Consider the following 13,379-nt stretch of genomic DNA (forward strand, 5'->3'; position numbering starts at 1 on the left):
TTGAATAAAGTTAAAGTTTAAAAGCAAATCATGGCACAATAAGTAATTTATATAACGATGCGCACCACTGTTTTCATGAGCCGTCTGATGATGCAACACTTTTGCATCGTGGGTCAGCATCATCTCCTTTCTTACCATAAAGGATGGGCAAGTGTCTCCTCTCCTAAAGGAGGTAATAAAGGAAGCATTGAAGCACCTTTCTGTAGTATTTAGAGAATTCAAACACTTGTTATAATGGCTGCCACACAGACACAGCTAAAAGCCTGAGTAAACTGTAAATTACAGCTGTCAATTAGCAAAAGTCAGACATGACTCATAGTAACATTTTATTATGACATTTTTGTACAGAAATATTGGAGTTTTTCACTTTTATATCTTAAGATGAGACAATTGGATGGAGATCAACATTTCCTTAAATCTTCCCAGGGAAGCTTCCTGCCTCTATCTGATCGTCCCATTTCTGAACCTGCAGGAAAGAAAAAACAGGAGAAAATCAAAAAGTGGAGCAATAAATGCCTAGAGTGGAAACTAGCCTGAAACACAGCTGTGACTTTTACAACTTTAAACGTAGAGCTTCTAGGTGATGAGTGAAAAAGAAAACTGATGACTAAATTAAAATCAAGAATTTTGGAACAGAAGCAAATGAAGGTGCAGCCGAGTGAGACAGTGAGATTTGTTTCACGTGTAACTTACCCAGCTGATTGGGCAGAGACTCTTGTAGACTCTGCGGTACCAGTCACAGGGAGCCGTGTCCTGGTCTTTGGCTGACAGAACTTTGTTACATCTGTGGAAGTCTGTAACAAAAAGAGGGGGACGAGCTGTCAAACCAGAGATGGACACTAAACAGCCAGCAAAGCCAGCCGGTGTCCTCGAGTCCTTTATCTGACTCAAGGACTCGAGTCAGATAAATGAGCCTGATTCTGTTTATCTGCAGTTTTCCTCCAACATCATACTATTGTCACTCTAGGACCATCAGAGTCACCGACCACAATGCCACACTAACGCATGGCTTGTTGAAGTGTAGACCTACAAAAATCAACCATAAACCGTGTATATTTATTTGAAACATCAGCATTTTAGCTGTCGCCCTGTTAGTTTTTGGAAGCCAGCAGAGACGTATATGGTATACGTATAATGCTACGTTGCTAGCAAGCTGTATGTTCATACTCGCACAGGTGCAACACACCTGCCAAGTAACAGGCCAATAAAACACTTGAATTTCACTCACTGAAACAGAAGCACAAACTTCTTGAATGATCTATATTTGACAGCAAGACATTTTTCATGTGATTTTAATAAAACTGCTCCAAAAACCTTAGACAGCACAAAAATAGTAAGGAGGCTACACTTCACTGTTAGCTCACGTGCCATTAAAAGAGACCAGACGTCTAACTCGAATGACAAAATCAATCAGATTAAAAAAAAACAACAACAAAACATCCAAATCATCCTCTCTGGAGTTAAGTAGGAAACTACCCATTATATATGCTGACGCTGCTGTGACACGATAGTCTCAAAGTCCTCATTTATCTTACATGGAACTGTTGTTAGAAACCCAAACATCATTTATTTATGAGCCAAATGTCAACATGGTTTTATTATGTGACCATAAACAACCACGGTTCAGTCACGATTAACTTTTATAATTAAGAACCACAAATCATAAAATGCCGATACACCCTGACATTTATTGTCGCTCAAAAAACAAAAAAAACAAACCCAAACAAAACCACAATCTGTTTCTGTCCGTCGGTGTGATGCGTTCGGGCTGTCACGTCACAGGACAGGAAATTTTAAAGAAACTTGTAACACAAATAAAATTGTATTTTAACATTGTGTTAAAATACAATTTAAAAAAAATATAAATTCAGATACATCATGAGTTTGGTTTGAGCTCTTGAGTTTCAGACTGAGTGACTTACCTATTAGTAAGTAAAATAATTAAATAATAAACTAGTCAAAAATTGTTTTAACATCAGATTGAATGTTGAGATATCAAAGTTATTTTGGAACTTTTGAGAAATTATGTTTTATCCTTAAAATATTTGATTATTTTTAATCAATAATAATAAAATTAAGATTTATCTGATCAAAGTTGAAATAAGTACTTGACATATTTTTGAACACAATAACTAACATTGACATGTATAAAATACCAACAAATATGTTGAAATAAGAAACAGTTGCATCGGGGGAGATGCAGTTATCACTCCTCTTAAAACTGTTGTAATTTTCAGCTGTTAAATACATTAAATCCAACAAATATAAGTATTCATGGTAAAATAAGTGGTAATTTATACAAAAACAAAACAAGGAAAAATAACTTCCTATTTGTCAACCACTCATAGCAAATTCTCCTTTTTAAAATTGGGCTGTCAACACGCTTATTTTAGATATTTCAAAGTCATTCATCCATCCTTTTCCTCCACAGCTTAAAAATGAAGCCAGTGCAAACGCACCAAGAAGGTTTTCTAATGGGCACCTAAGCCTGACTGCAGAAGTGATTCCCAATATCCACAGAAGTAAACGTGTTTACAGCCTGCTACACAAATGGTTTTGGTCTCTACAGAGTTCTCCCTTCATAACAGCCTCAGGGAGACGTTCAACAGTGAACTGAAGCAAACGGCTGTCTGCCAGGCCTAATGTCTGATAAATAGTCACTGAACTGGACCTCCCAACCATCTCTGTGATGTTTGGGCATTTGGAGCATTTTTAATAGATGATCTGTAGCACGTATGCTGTGTGCTACAGATCATCCAGGAAGAGTGTGCTTTAGTTTTGGCGAGTCAAGTTTTTGTGTTTTGTTACTCTGTTACTTACCATTTATTTATCTATTGATAAATAGATATCAGTGTGTTGCACTTGAACACTTTATGAATGCTGCTTGCTAACCAAGCATTACTGATTGCGTTGTGCCCCATCATCCATATAAGGTAACTTCTGGCTTCAAACCCTGCAATAAACAGGAGTTTCATTAGCCTGACTGGTTATGCCTGAGAAAAGATCATAAGTGTGTTTCACCGTTGTACACATGGAATAAAGGCCTTTCTGGCAGGAATCAAACTTCCCCCATGTGCAGCTTTTTTACCCTGAAGTGCAAAACTAAAGTGTCACAGCATTGTTATTGGTCAATTCAAGTAATGGCCCTGTAACAGTTACTCAGTATCAGATTACCAAAATGATTTAGGTTACAGTCACTTCAGATTGAAACTGAGTCTCTGTGTCTGGGTGGCATTTAGTTTTTACTGCACTTCCACAAAGACTGATGAAAACTTTTACTCTGAAAAATCAGCAGAGAAGCAGCATTAATCAAAACATTCATTACATATGCAGACGGATCAATACGTCTAACGCAGCGGTCCCCAACCTTTTTTGCGCCACAGACCAGTTTATGCCCGACAATATTTTCACGGACCGGCCTTTAATGTGTCGCGGATAAATACAACAAAATAAAACTAGTACCAGTACCGGAAAAAAAAGAAGATTTATTCATAACACACGTGAAAAGACCCAGGAAAACAGAGTTAACGATAAAAACGATGACAAAATAACGCTGAAAACCGATAAAAACCCTGAAAACCAGACATTTCACACCTGAGCCTCAACTCTCGCGGCCCGGTACCAAACGACTCACGGACCGGTACTGGTCCGAGGCCCGGGGCTTGGGGACCGCTGGTCTAACCTGAAGCTGAATCACAGCAGCGATGAAAGAGATAATTAGAGAGTGCATTTAGTCTGCAGCAAATCCACCGTCACACTGGGCTTTAGCATAGAAGGAGATGTGTTTAATTCTTTGAGTTTTCATTTGAAATAGAAACTAGCAGCAAAGCAACTTAGATTGATTTAAATATTGAAATTCAGACATCAAGCATGGGTTGTGTCGATTGTCAAAACTCGTCGTCTCACATTTCTTTATAAATTAAGAAACACAGAAATAAAATTGACCAGAATAAGTTTGGAAGTGAGAACTGCTGCAGTTTAAACCCTCAATTAGTCTCAAATGAAAACAACAAAATCCACAGTCAAGTATTGGAAATACTCAGCAAACATGCCAAAAGCAGCTTTTATGTGAATAGATGATGAAATCAAAATGAGGGGAAAAAAAAAAAAAAGCAAGCAAATAAGTGAGAATTCAGCTGAAGGCCCCGAAAGACTCACAACGCTCAGCAGATTTGCAGGTTTCCTGTTCTTCACACATTTATGAGAAGCCAAACATTAGTCTGAGTGAAGACCCAGGCAAAGCTGAAGAGCACAGGTGCAAATAACCTGTGGCCATTTTTACCTGTCTGATTTCAAAGTTCAAGTTGTACTCAGTGTAAGAGGAAACAAGGAACTGGACCTGCGTTGGTCTGATGGAAGAAAACACTGAATTATGACAAAGGTTGACATGACTTTGCGTCGACACTGTGCAGCAGACGGCTCATTTACCCAGGTAGTTCTGGAAACAGTTGCGTGTCTGGTTGGTGTTGGGGAAGCGGGCATCAAACGGAGCCGTCCTGTAGTTCTTGATCTTCTCCTGGACCGCGTCTGACATTTTTCAGCTGCTGGAGGTCTGCACAGGATCAACAGCATGTGAGCAACGCTTAAATGTGACCATGCTGCACACACGGACTACAAGAAAGCGTTTATATCCACAAAGGATCCTAATAATAGTCAGTGAGCGCTACTTAAATAATATATCTTTAAGATGCGCTCTTTAACTGCAAACATTTATGCTGTGTGCCGATTTAAACACGTGACTACACCGCCATGTGAAACGTGATCCACTGTGGTCTTAAATATGTGTTAAATAATTTCAGAAAAAAAAAAAGAGTAAAAATACAGCTTGTTCGGCATGAGCAAAACTAACTTCTAATTTGATATTAAGCCCATTTCCCCTGCCAGTAACTGGAAAATAAAACGAGAGTCCTGATGAATCCGTTCATTAACGACATTATCGATAAAAATAGAAAGTTAAGATTAATCCTGCTCAGCTGTTTGTATAATCTCACACAGCTTTTAAAACATTTTCACCACAGAACAAAAAGAAAAAAAAAAGCACAAAAACAACTCACAGAGGCTCTAAACTGCGCACACACTTAAAATAAATTATCATCGACTCGCTATTCACGTAGAAACCTTAAGAAAACCGACTTACCGTCGACAAATCAATTCCGTTATAATCCGTGCTCCCGGTGTTCTGACAAAACAGTGCGCTGGCAAAGCATGCTGGGAAAAAACGGCCAAAAAAACCCACACAACAAATGGCGCCTCCACCAATGTTTGGAAAGGCAGCACTGCCACTTGCTGGACATACAGAGGAGCAACAAGCACAGATTTATTTTAACATAAAGGACTAAAAGAAAGAAGCCATGCTCAAAGTGTAGTTCTTTGCATCAGCACGTCTGTTCTGCTTGATTCTGTATTGTTGACTTTTTCATTTCATGGTCTTTTCCAACTGTTTTTTTTAAGCGTACCATGATTTTGGTCTTTAATTGCTTGTAAGGTGCCTTTGAGCATCTTGGAATACACATATGAATAAAATCTAAACCATCTCAGTAACCTTGTGTCCAAACCGCTTGACCTGAGCTGGATCTCTGATGTATTCATTTCTAATCCATGCTGGTCACCCCCAATATAAATCTGAGCATCTCCAGCTTGGCCTCCTGTGCTTTTGTTATTCTCACCACACTCAAATCATACATCGTGTCTCTTGTAAACCTTGCTGCTGCTTTTCTGTTACAAATCACCCCTGACACTCACCTCCACCCGCTCTACCCTGTTGCTTTTGTTGGTTGACCCCAAGTGTTTGAAATTCACCCACCTCCGCTTGCTCCTTGCAGCTGGACTATTACAACTGTCTTCCTCCTTCACACACATGTATCCTGTCCTGTTCTACTGACTTTCATTCCTCTTCACACAACAAACGTGATAAAATTATGAATATATTAAAATTTGCATTGCTATAAAATTTAAAGATCAAATTGATGGATCAAGGCAGAAAATTCCTGCAGCTCCAAATTAGCAGTGAATAATAATAATAAGCTATAAAATTACCAGGATAAACCTTAGCCTCCTGTGCATAAATTGGGAAGATCTCACATCAGGTTTTATTTGAATTAGTATGAGTTTGCCCCCCCCCCCCCCCCCCCCAAAATAAATAAATAAATAATTGTAGATAGATAGTGGATAAAAAATGAAGCTGAAAAACACAATGAAAGCACAGAAAAACATCGGGGATTTCTTCATTAAAATGTTTATTTGCTATAAAGCTATTTTGGTGTCAGGTCAGAGAAGCTTGCCTCCTCTCACAGATCGTCCGCAGCTTGTTGGAGCATCTGAAAGTGAACCAGCTCCTGCTGTACACGACCCTCGGGGTGAGTCGACCACACAGATCCACACTGCTTTCACCCGCGTTATCCGGGTCGCGTGCCCAAAACCTGCAACACGCACTTTATTCTGTTACCGTGGCAACCGATTCTCTGACATATGATAATGTTCATAATAAAACTCCCACAGTGTTTTAATCCCCTCACAGTAAATCCACAGTGGGAAGACACCGTGGTTAGGTTGCTTAGGAGTGAAATTCTCAGCTGCTTTGCAAATCTCACTTATACATAATCCACAATTACTGATGTGTGATTACCTTTTGTAATCTCACTACAATGTTGTGTTTTACTGAATTCAAGACCAAGACCTCCAGATTCCAGAGTTCTGATCGGGTATGCTCAGTATGTGCCACACAAAGAAAGCCTCAGAGGATCTTATCCCCCAGTGTGGGGAACCACAACACAAAGATATTGTAATAATATTCATCAGGTAGTTTTAATATTGTGGCTGATCAGTTTAAATAGTATATACAAACAGGAAGGGAAAAATGTGATAATATTTGATTCCAACAAATATTTTACTGCTACTTAAATCTTATGCTTCTTATAATTAACTACTAAATGTTATTTGATTGTGTTGTCATCTTTAAAATTAAGATCAAACTCATATTCCATTATTGTTTATTATCTGCTCTTTAATTTGAGCATTTTACTTAAATTCTGTTCATCATTGTTGATTCTCAATTGTTTAAATGCACCTGTTATGTTATTATTAATAGCACTATTAATATTATTATTATATATATATTAATACTACTATTCTTACAATTGCTATGAATATTGCTAACATTGCTATTACTAATATTATTATTATTTCAACTGCTTTTGAAAAATAACAGACAAATTATTGGATAAAGTAGTTATTGTCTTCTTAAATCCCAAATGGGAGATAACAGGTTAAAGGAATGTGGCAGAATGAGATGGTGAAAACTGCACCAATGAAACCAGCTCCAAACAAGCGCAGCAAATGACAGATGACATTAAAGTGGCTCGGTGTAATTAATGTGAATGTATTTTTATATTTAGACCATGAGGAATGTTTGACTATGAACAGGGACACATACATTTTTAATATCTAGTCCTCTCATAGTTTTGTGTCCTGACAGCTGATCTGGCAAAATGTCCTCAGCCTGAGACAAACTTAAGGAGGAGAGATCAGCACATACTTGCTCTTCACCTTCTGAGCCCTGTTTGTCCTGCACCACCTCCTCCTCTTCCTCATGCCTGTCATCATACTCACTGTGGTCCCTTCTCCAGCAGTGAGCCATCGCTCCACTGCCAGCCGCCGTCAGCGCCGCTGCTCCTCAGGCCTACCCAGTATGAGTCCCCCTGACTCAGACTCTGGGTCTTCTCCCACAGGAACTCCTGAAAAACATGTCAAACGTTACCATTTTGCAGAGAGAAGCCTTAATTTCATTCCTTAAGAACATTCTCTTTACTGTTGATCAATCAAGAACACAAACTGTCTCACATGTACAGTAAAAGAGCGAAACACAAAACCTCATTTGACCTCAAGCACTGGCCGCTCCTGCAGACGTCTCCATATTTCATAGAGGCCTTAAATCTATTCTTAACTTCTCTTCCTGGTGGTATGAATCTGTATGTCAAATAGTGTGTCCAAAAGGTAGGACATATCAGGAAGGGCATGTCAAATATTTACAACTGGACAGAGACTGAATATGTCATTAATGCAGGGAAGAAGATTTGTGAGAGGAGAAGGGTTCCAGCAAAGCTAATTTAATATTTATTATGTGCTTGATGAATAAATATAAACTGGAAATGACAGGACAGAGCAGGTGGACAGAGTAGTGTGTGTGTGTGTGTGTGTGTGTGCATTCACCTGCTCCTCTTCCGTCCTTATTATAGCCATGACGCCCCCCAGTGCCATGCAGTGGTACTGACTACTGATCCAGTCAGCTCTGTCCTGGCTGAAGAGGAAACATTTCTGTCCCTGAGGCGTCCAGCCAGGTAAGCATAGGCTGCACTCTCTTTCTGAGTGAACAATAATAATAATAATAATAATAAAGAATAGGTAAAAGATGTGGCTCAGATTACTCACCCCTCAAAGTTTGTTTAAATCTACTTTAAGCTTCAAAAGACCTTAAATGTCAAGCCAGGGTAAGTTTCAGCAGTGATTTGAAATTTTCTAGCATCCTGTACATCTCAGTACAGTATTACTGTTCTCAGTATGAAATAATCCTACAACAGCACTGAAATCATGACATATTTTTCAACAAACTGCATTTTGAGTGTGTAAATGATTAAAAAACAATACAGTGCTCCACAAGCAAGACTTAAATTTGGATTGTGTATTAGCTACAACCGTTTAAAAGTTACTACAGCCCGACAGTCTGAAGGTGTTAATGTCAGGTTTCATTCTGAAAAGCCTGTAATAGTTTTATGGTAGTGTGTTTTTATGTTGTGTCATAAGTAAGTGGTATAAATATGTTTTCTACTTTATTTATATCACTGATTACAGACTGAAAACAAACAGACTAATATTCCACATCCAGTTTCACTGGTTTAAATCAGTTTATCTAACATACTGGAAACTCGTCATATGTAATATGACACAAAAGCTCAAAGTGGATCTGTTATCTGAATCTGAATCACGCTCGAGTTGTTTGTCTTTTTCACAGCATAATGGAAATCAGAGCTTCTTTGTTAAATGGGTTTTTTGTAAACAGTTGTCTATATTTAATCTGCCGCTTGTTTGGCAGCGTGACTGGGACATTATGTGGTTGAAAGAAAAATGACCAAACTGAAACTGACATTTCTCTCTCACAAACTCGTCTGTGGTTAAATACTCGACCTTTATATAAGGGATTCATTAGCTTCTTTACCTTTCTGTTACAGCCTTATAATTAGAGCCAAGCCTCAGGTAAACCTTTACACTAAAACCACCCAGTTATCCACTGATGCGTCAGTTTTGAAGTCTGGCCATAGAAATGCCTGAAAACAGACACAGTGTGTACGAGGAACTGTCACAGGAACATCTTCGAAAAGTTGTGATTTTTGTGGGTGTAAAAAATGATTTTTTTCTCTGGATTTTCTCTTAACACTTGTAGCTCTGAATAAAAAAGCACCCAGACTCACCACCAGTGGTAGCGTTGCTGATCGGGCAGTACTGGTTTAGAGCAGGGTACTGGGAGAACAGGAGCTGATATGACTGGTTGAGCTTCTCCAGCCCGATTCTCAAACCTCTCAGTTTGTTTTCCTGCAGGGCCGACTGGGACTGAGACACCAGTGTGAGCTGAACCACTGTGGTATCAAACACACACAACACACGCAGCACAGTGTCAGAAGATTGCATACACAATGTCTCATCACCCGTTACCATGGATACGGGATAATAGAGCAGTGTCAGACAGAAAGCAAAGCAGACTGACAGAGGTGAAAAAAGGGATGATTCAAAAAGAACAGAGTTAATCCTCTCTGCAAGCCATCGCGTAACAGAATTTATTCTAAAATAAGACGCAGAGACCGACGGATTTATTTCTCGACAAAATGACAAAAGACTCGTCCTGCTTTTTGTTGAAACACCAGAATCATGGTAAAATCTTCCTGCAGTACCTCCATATGTACGCTGTATACTAATGCAGTGCTCTCCAAAGGCAGGTTAGCAGTAGAAGAAAATGTATTTATTTATTTTTGTCCCTTTAGGCATTTAAAGTTCACAAAAATACGCCAATGACATAAAATTTGAGACTCCTGGTAACATTTGATAATAAAACCTCAAACTGTTTTTGATATTTAGTATCATTCTGTCTGTAAAAACAATTACTCAAAAAGTTTAGATTTTAAATGTCATGCCACATTTGACCTCTGACCTCTCCTTCAGACATTTAACAAAACAAAAATATTTAAAAAGTCTATTTAGTGTCATTCTGCCGCCTGAATCTTGTGTGAATTGTGACATTTTCACACCTGCAATCTCTTGAGTGGTGACTGTTGTTTTGAGGCTCCTCTTCACTGCGTTTTCTCTGAACAGCTGCAGTTATTTTCTGGTCCTGTGTTCATTTTGAAGCCAACCAGTGGTTCAAAGCTTTTCACGCTGCTGTAAGTAATATATGCGTCTTTGTTTTCGTTTAGATGAGCCGTTTTTGTGTGGCAGCCAGCACACCTCGACATCTGTGTATCAGCAGATGGAAAGAGTGAAAGAAAGAAGGCTAGTTACACACAACGCCTTTGTGTGAGCGCAATCGATGCAAAAGGAAACACCTGGGCAACAAGTTACATTTGCCAGTGTGAAGCGGGTCCACTCTACATAACAACACAGCCAAATTTCGCTATGCTGTTAGCATTCGCTTGGAGAACTTTAAAAATCATATTATTCTGAGCTCCACTATTAGCAAGGATCTATTACATTCACTCTCAAACAAGGCCCTACGTTTTTATCCAACATGATGTGTGTTACTTCACTAATGAAATCCACTCTTTCTGTCTTTATTTTCTTTAAACCTTTGAGTATAGGATTTGGCCGGCGAGGATAGGCAGTATCTCAGGCACCACTGAGCTGTAGGTTCAACACAGACTAAAGTAAATGCCATGTACAGGCAGGTGCGGTGTAGAGATAAACTCAACTTTGTAAATTTTTGTAAATTATTTGAAAATATTCAAAATATCAGTTAAGGTCTTATATGTATATCAGCACATTATCTCCTTCTCCTTTTTTCAGTAACCCGTTCCCATTGGTCAGTGAGTTTTATAGATGCAAAGAGGCACTCACAGCAGAGAGTCTGGAGCAGAATGATGATGGTCAGTAGAAAGCAGAGCAGACAGAAGTAATGAGCCAGCTGTCTGTAGTGACCTGAGAGAGCCGACACAACAACAAAGGGAAAAAAGAAAAACACTTAAACATTTATAGACCTTTTTTACATTTCAGCAGGAGGAGACTTTGGCAAGCCTGGGAATTTCATAAAAGACCATTTCACCCAAAGCAGTCCAACAGGCCAGCAGAATATTCCTGTTGAAATACAGCATCTCTTTTTGTGTTGTGTTGTTGCTTTGGGCTGCTTTATTTGGATGATGGCTTTAAGACATAGCAGACTTGTTGCCCTGCATGGTTGATGAGTATGGGTTGCATCAGACACAGGCAGATCAATGAATTGATAGATTTAGCTCTAATTTGATGAAATCTGCCACCAAGACTTCAAACATCTCTCTGATCCCAAGTCTGTAGATTGTTTCTGAAAAGAAATATTGTTAATGTTGCATTTTCAAAATCTATATTACAAACCCAGAAAATAAAATTCACTCTAATGTAAAGGACGAGGCAACTGTAAAGCTAAAAAATAAAAATCAAGCAGACACCACCGTGGATGAGTGGGAACATTTTTATTATGTTGCAGTCACTATTGTTGTCATCTCTGCTTCTTCAAAGCAGAATGAGCTCATTAATTAAATCATTAGCTAACATGATAATGAGCACACCTCAACAGTGTTCTTCTTAAACCCACTCGACCCATGCATGCAATTGAATTTAGTGTTAAACAGGCTAAGAAATGACTAATACTAAATAAATAAATAAAACCAATTGAAATACTTTATAAAAAGAAAAGCTAATTACTTCTGTCTGTGGATGCTTCCAGCTTTTTTTCTTCTTCAAGCAGAGTCGATCCATTATTCACTCCCATGGTCTCATCCAGCAGAGAATCAGCACAGGATTTTTCTTGAGTTATTACAGCATGGATGCATAACTTTTCAGTCACCAACAATCCTTTGTGTTCCAGCAGCAGGTACCAACGAACAGCCCAGCGTTCCTCTGTTGAGGGATTGGTGTGGAATGATGTCCAGTATCTCATATGAATATTAAAATACTGACTCCCCTGCAGCCGTATGCAAAGCAGAGCTGGGTCTGATAACCAAACAAGTCTGTTAGAGGAAGAGTCAAAGTCATTCTTTATTTCTCCATTAGTGTGTGTTCAAATCAACATACAGTTAGTTTACCTACCAAATAACTGCACATATCACCCTGTTAGGGACACCCATGGAAAATGTTTGCTGCCAGACCAGATTCACCCCTTCAAAGTTACAATCGAGCCTTCTTTATACCTGAAAATGGCATTGACCTCTAAAAAAGGGGGAAATAGATACATACACATTTCAATGTATGCATGGGTGACATATTAAAGGAAAAAAAATGAACTAAAGTGCGTTGTTAAGATATTAGGCCACCGCCTACTGCTAGAATAGCTTCTGTACTCTTTGGCATTTGTTTTTCAGGTTTATGGATGAGGGTTAAATGCTATTCCTTCACAGTATAAACATATAAGCTGTTAAACATGTCTACCCAACATTTTGCACTGCAGAGGCCATATGCTTTACACAACTGTCATCCTGGTGAAAACATTCATGTGTTTATAATGGATGGAGGAATCTCCAAAGAGAGCGTTCCCATCAGGGTAAAAATGTTTAGAATTAAGGTGATCAGTCAGAACAACTGTGTGTGATCTGCAGTGGCACTTTCTTCTAAAAGAACCATTTTCTTAGCAGCTTATCCAGTTCCCAGGGGCTGGAGCCTTTGCCTTCTGTCATGAGGAGAGAGGCTGGGTACATCCAGATACATCCTTTACTGTCTAACACACACACAGGCAATCCTTCATGCTCACATTTATACCTATTATGAATCATTAACAGTAATGACCAACCAAGATTCCTTTTAGAAAGATTTTCCTGTTCATTTTTCTTAAATTCTGATTAGTTTCTCTATATATTTTCCCCTGGTTGGTTGGTAACACTTCCTTGCACTGACTTTAAGCCCCACCAGAGGGCCCACTATATAGTTTGAGAACCACTACTGCACTGAAATCTGTACAAACAAACAATTAAAGCTGCCTCCCACAGAACAACAGGGGTTCAGATTTTCCCTTAAATTTGTCACCTGCCTGCATTTATGTCTATCTGCATAATTATTTAACACGCACAAGCAGCAATCATGACCAGCGTGTGATTGTATGTGCAGCGTGTGTGTCAGAACACATAGGTCATTGTCTTCTTCAGTCATACACA

General features: G+C 38.9%; 2 protein-coding genes across 4 annotated transcripts; both read right to left on the reverse strand.

The window, feature by feature from the left end:
* Positions 1-309: 309 nt before the first annotated feature.
* On the reverse strand, positions 310-5,267 carry LOC113014501 (cytochrome c oxidase subunit 6B1-like). 2 transcript variants are annotated; one of them, XM_026156080.1, is made up of 4 exons: positions 5,138-5,267; positions 4,429-4,552; positions 694-794; positions 310-466 (listed from the first exon to the last, which is right to left on the reverse strand). In XM_026156080.1, exons 2-4 carry the CDS (start codon positions 4,532-4,534, stop codon positions 413-415), a joined length of 261 nt encoding a protein of 86 aa, XP_026011865.1. In that variant the 5' UTR covers positions 4,535-4,552; positions 5,138-5,267; the 3' UTR covers positions 310-412. The 2 variants fall into 2 exon arrangements, with proteins under 2 accessions (XP_026011865.1, XP_026011866.1); XM_026156081.1 differs by lacking the exon at positions 5,138-5,267 and adding an exon at positions 5,055-5,118.
* A 950-nt stretch (positions 5,268-6,217) lies between these two features.
* On the reverse strand, positions 6,218-12,119 carry LOC113014502 (C-type lectin domain family 6 member A-like). 2 transcript variants are annotated; one of them, XM_026156082.1, is made up of 6 exons: positions 11,938-12,119; positions 11,098-11,187; positions 9,465-9,629; positions 8,209-8,360; positions 7,609-7,733; positions 6,218-6,419 (listed from the first exon to the last, which is right to left on the reverse strand). In XM_026156082.1, the coding sequence occupies exons 1-6, from the start codon at positions 12,002-12,004 to the stop codon at positions 6,263-6,265; spliced, it is 756 nt and encodes a 251-aa protein (XP_026011867.1). In that variant the 5' UTR covers positions 12,005-12,119; the 3' UTR covers positions 6,218-6,262. The 2 variants fall into 2 exon arrangements, 1 of the variants encoding a protein (XP_026011867.1); XR_003270972.1 differs by lacking the exons at positions 6,218-6,419; positions 8,209-8,360; positions 9,465-9,629; positions 11,098-11,187; positions 11,938-12,119 and adding an exon at positions 7,879-8,047 and having other exon boundaries at positions 7,667-7,733.
* Between the last annotated feature and the right edge of the window lie 1,260 nt (positions 12,120-13,379).

Source organism: Astatotilapia calliptera, chromosome 22, assembly GCF_900246225.1.
Source record: "Astatotilapia calliptera chromosome 22, fAstCal1.2, whole genome shotgun sequence".
NCBI lineage: Eukaryota > Metazoa > Chordata > Actinopteri > Cichliformes > Cichlidae > Astatotilapia > Astatotilapia calliptera.

Bases quoted from the DNA above. Each gene is read 5' to 3' on its own strand.
- LOC113014502 (XM_026156082.1), bottom strand. From the start codon at position 12,004: ATGGGAGTGAATAATGGATCGACTCTGCTTGAAGAAGAAAAAAAGCTG. The intron at 11,188-11,937 runs GTAATTAGCTTT...TTGTTGTGTCGG, and splicing joins GGAAGCATCCACAGACAGAA to CTCTCTCAGGTCACTACAGA. The intron at 8,361-9,464 runs GTGAGTCTGGGT...TTGTTCACTCAG, and splicing joins CAGCAACGCTACCACTGGTG to AAAGAGAGTGCAGCCTATGC.
- LOC113014501 (XM_026156080.1), bottom strand. From the start codon at position 4,534: ATGTCAGACGCGGTCCAGGAGAAGATCAAGAACTACAGGACGGCTCCG. The intron at 795-4,428 runs GTAAATGAGCCG...TTTTTGTTACAG, and splicing joins CTGTTTCCAGAACTACCTGG to ACTTCCACAGATGTAACAAA. The intron at 467-693 runs GTAAGTTACACG...TCTTTCCTGCAG, and splicing joins GTCTCTGCCCAATCAGCTGG to GTTCAGAAATGGGACGATCA.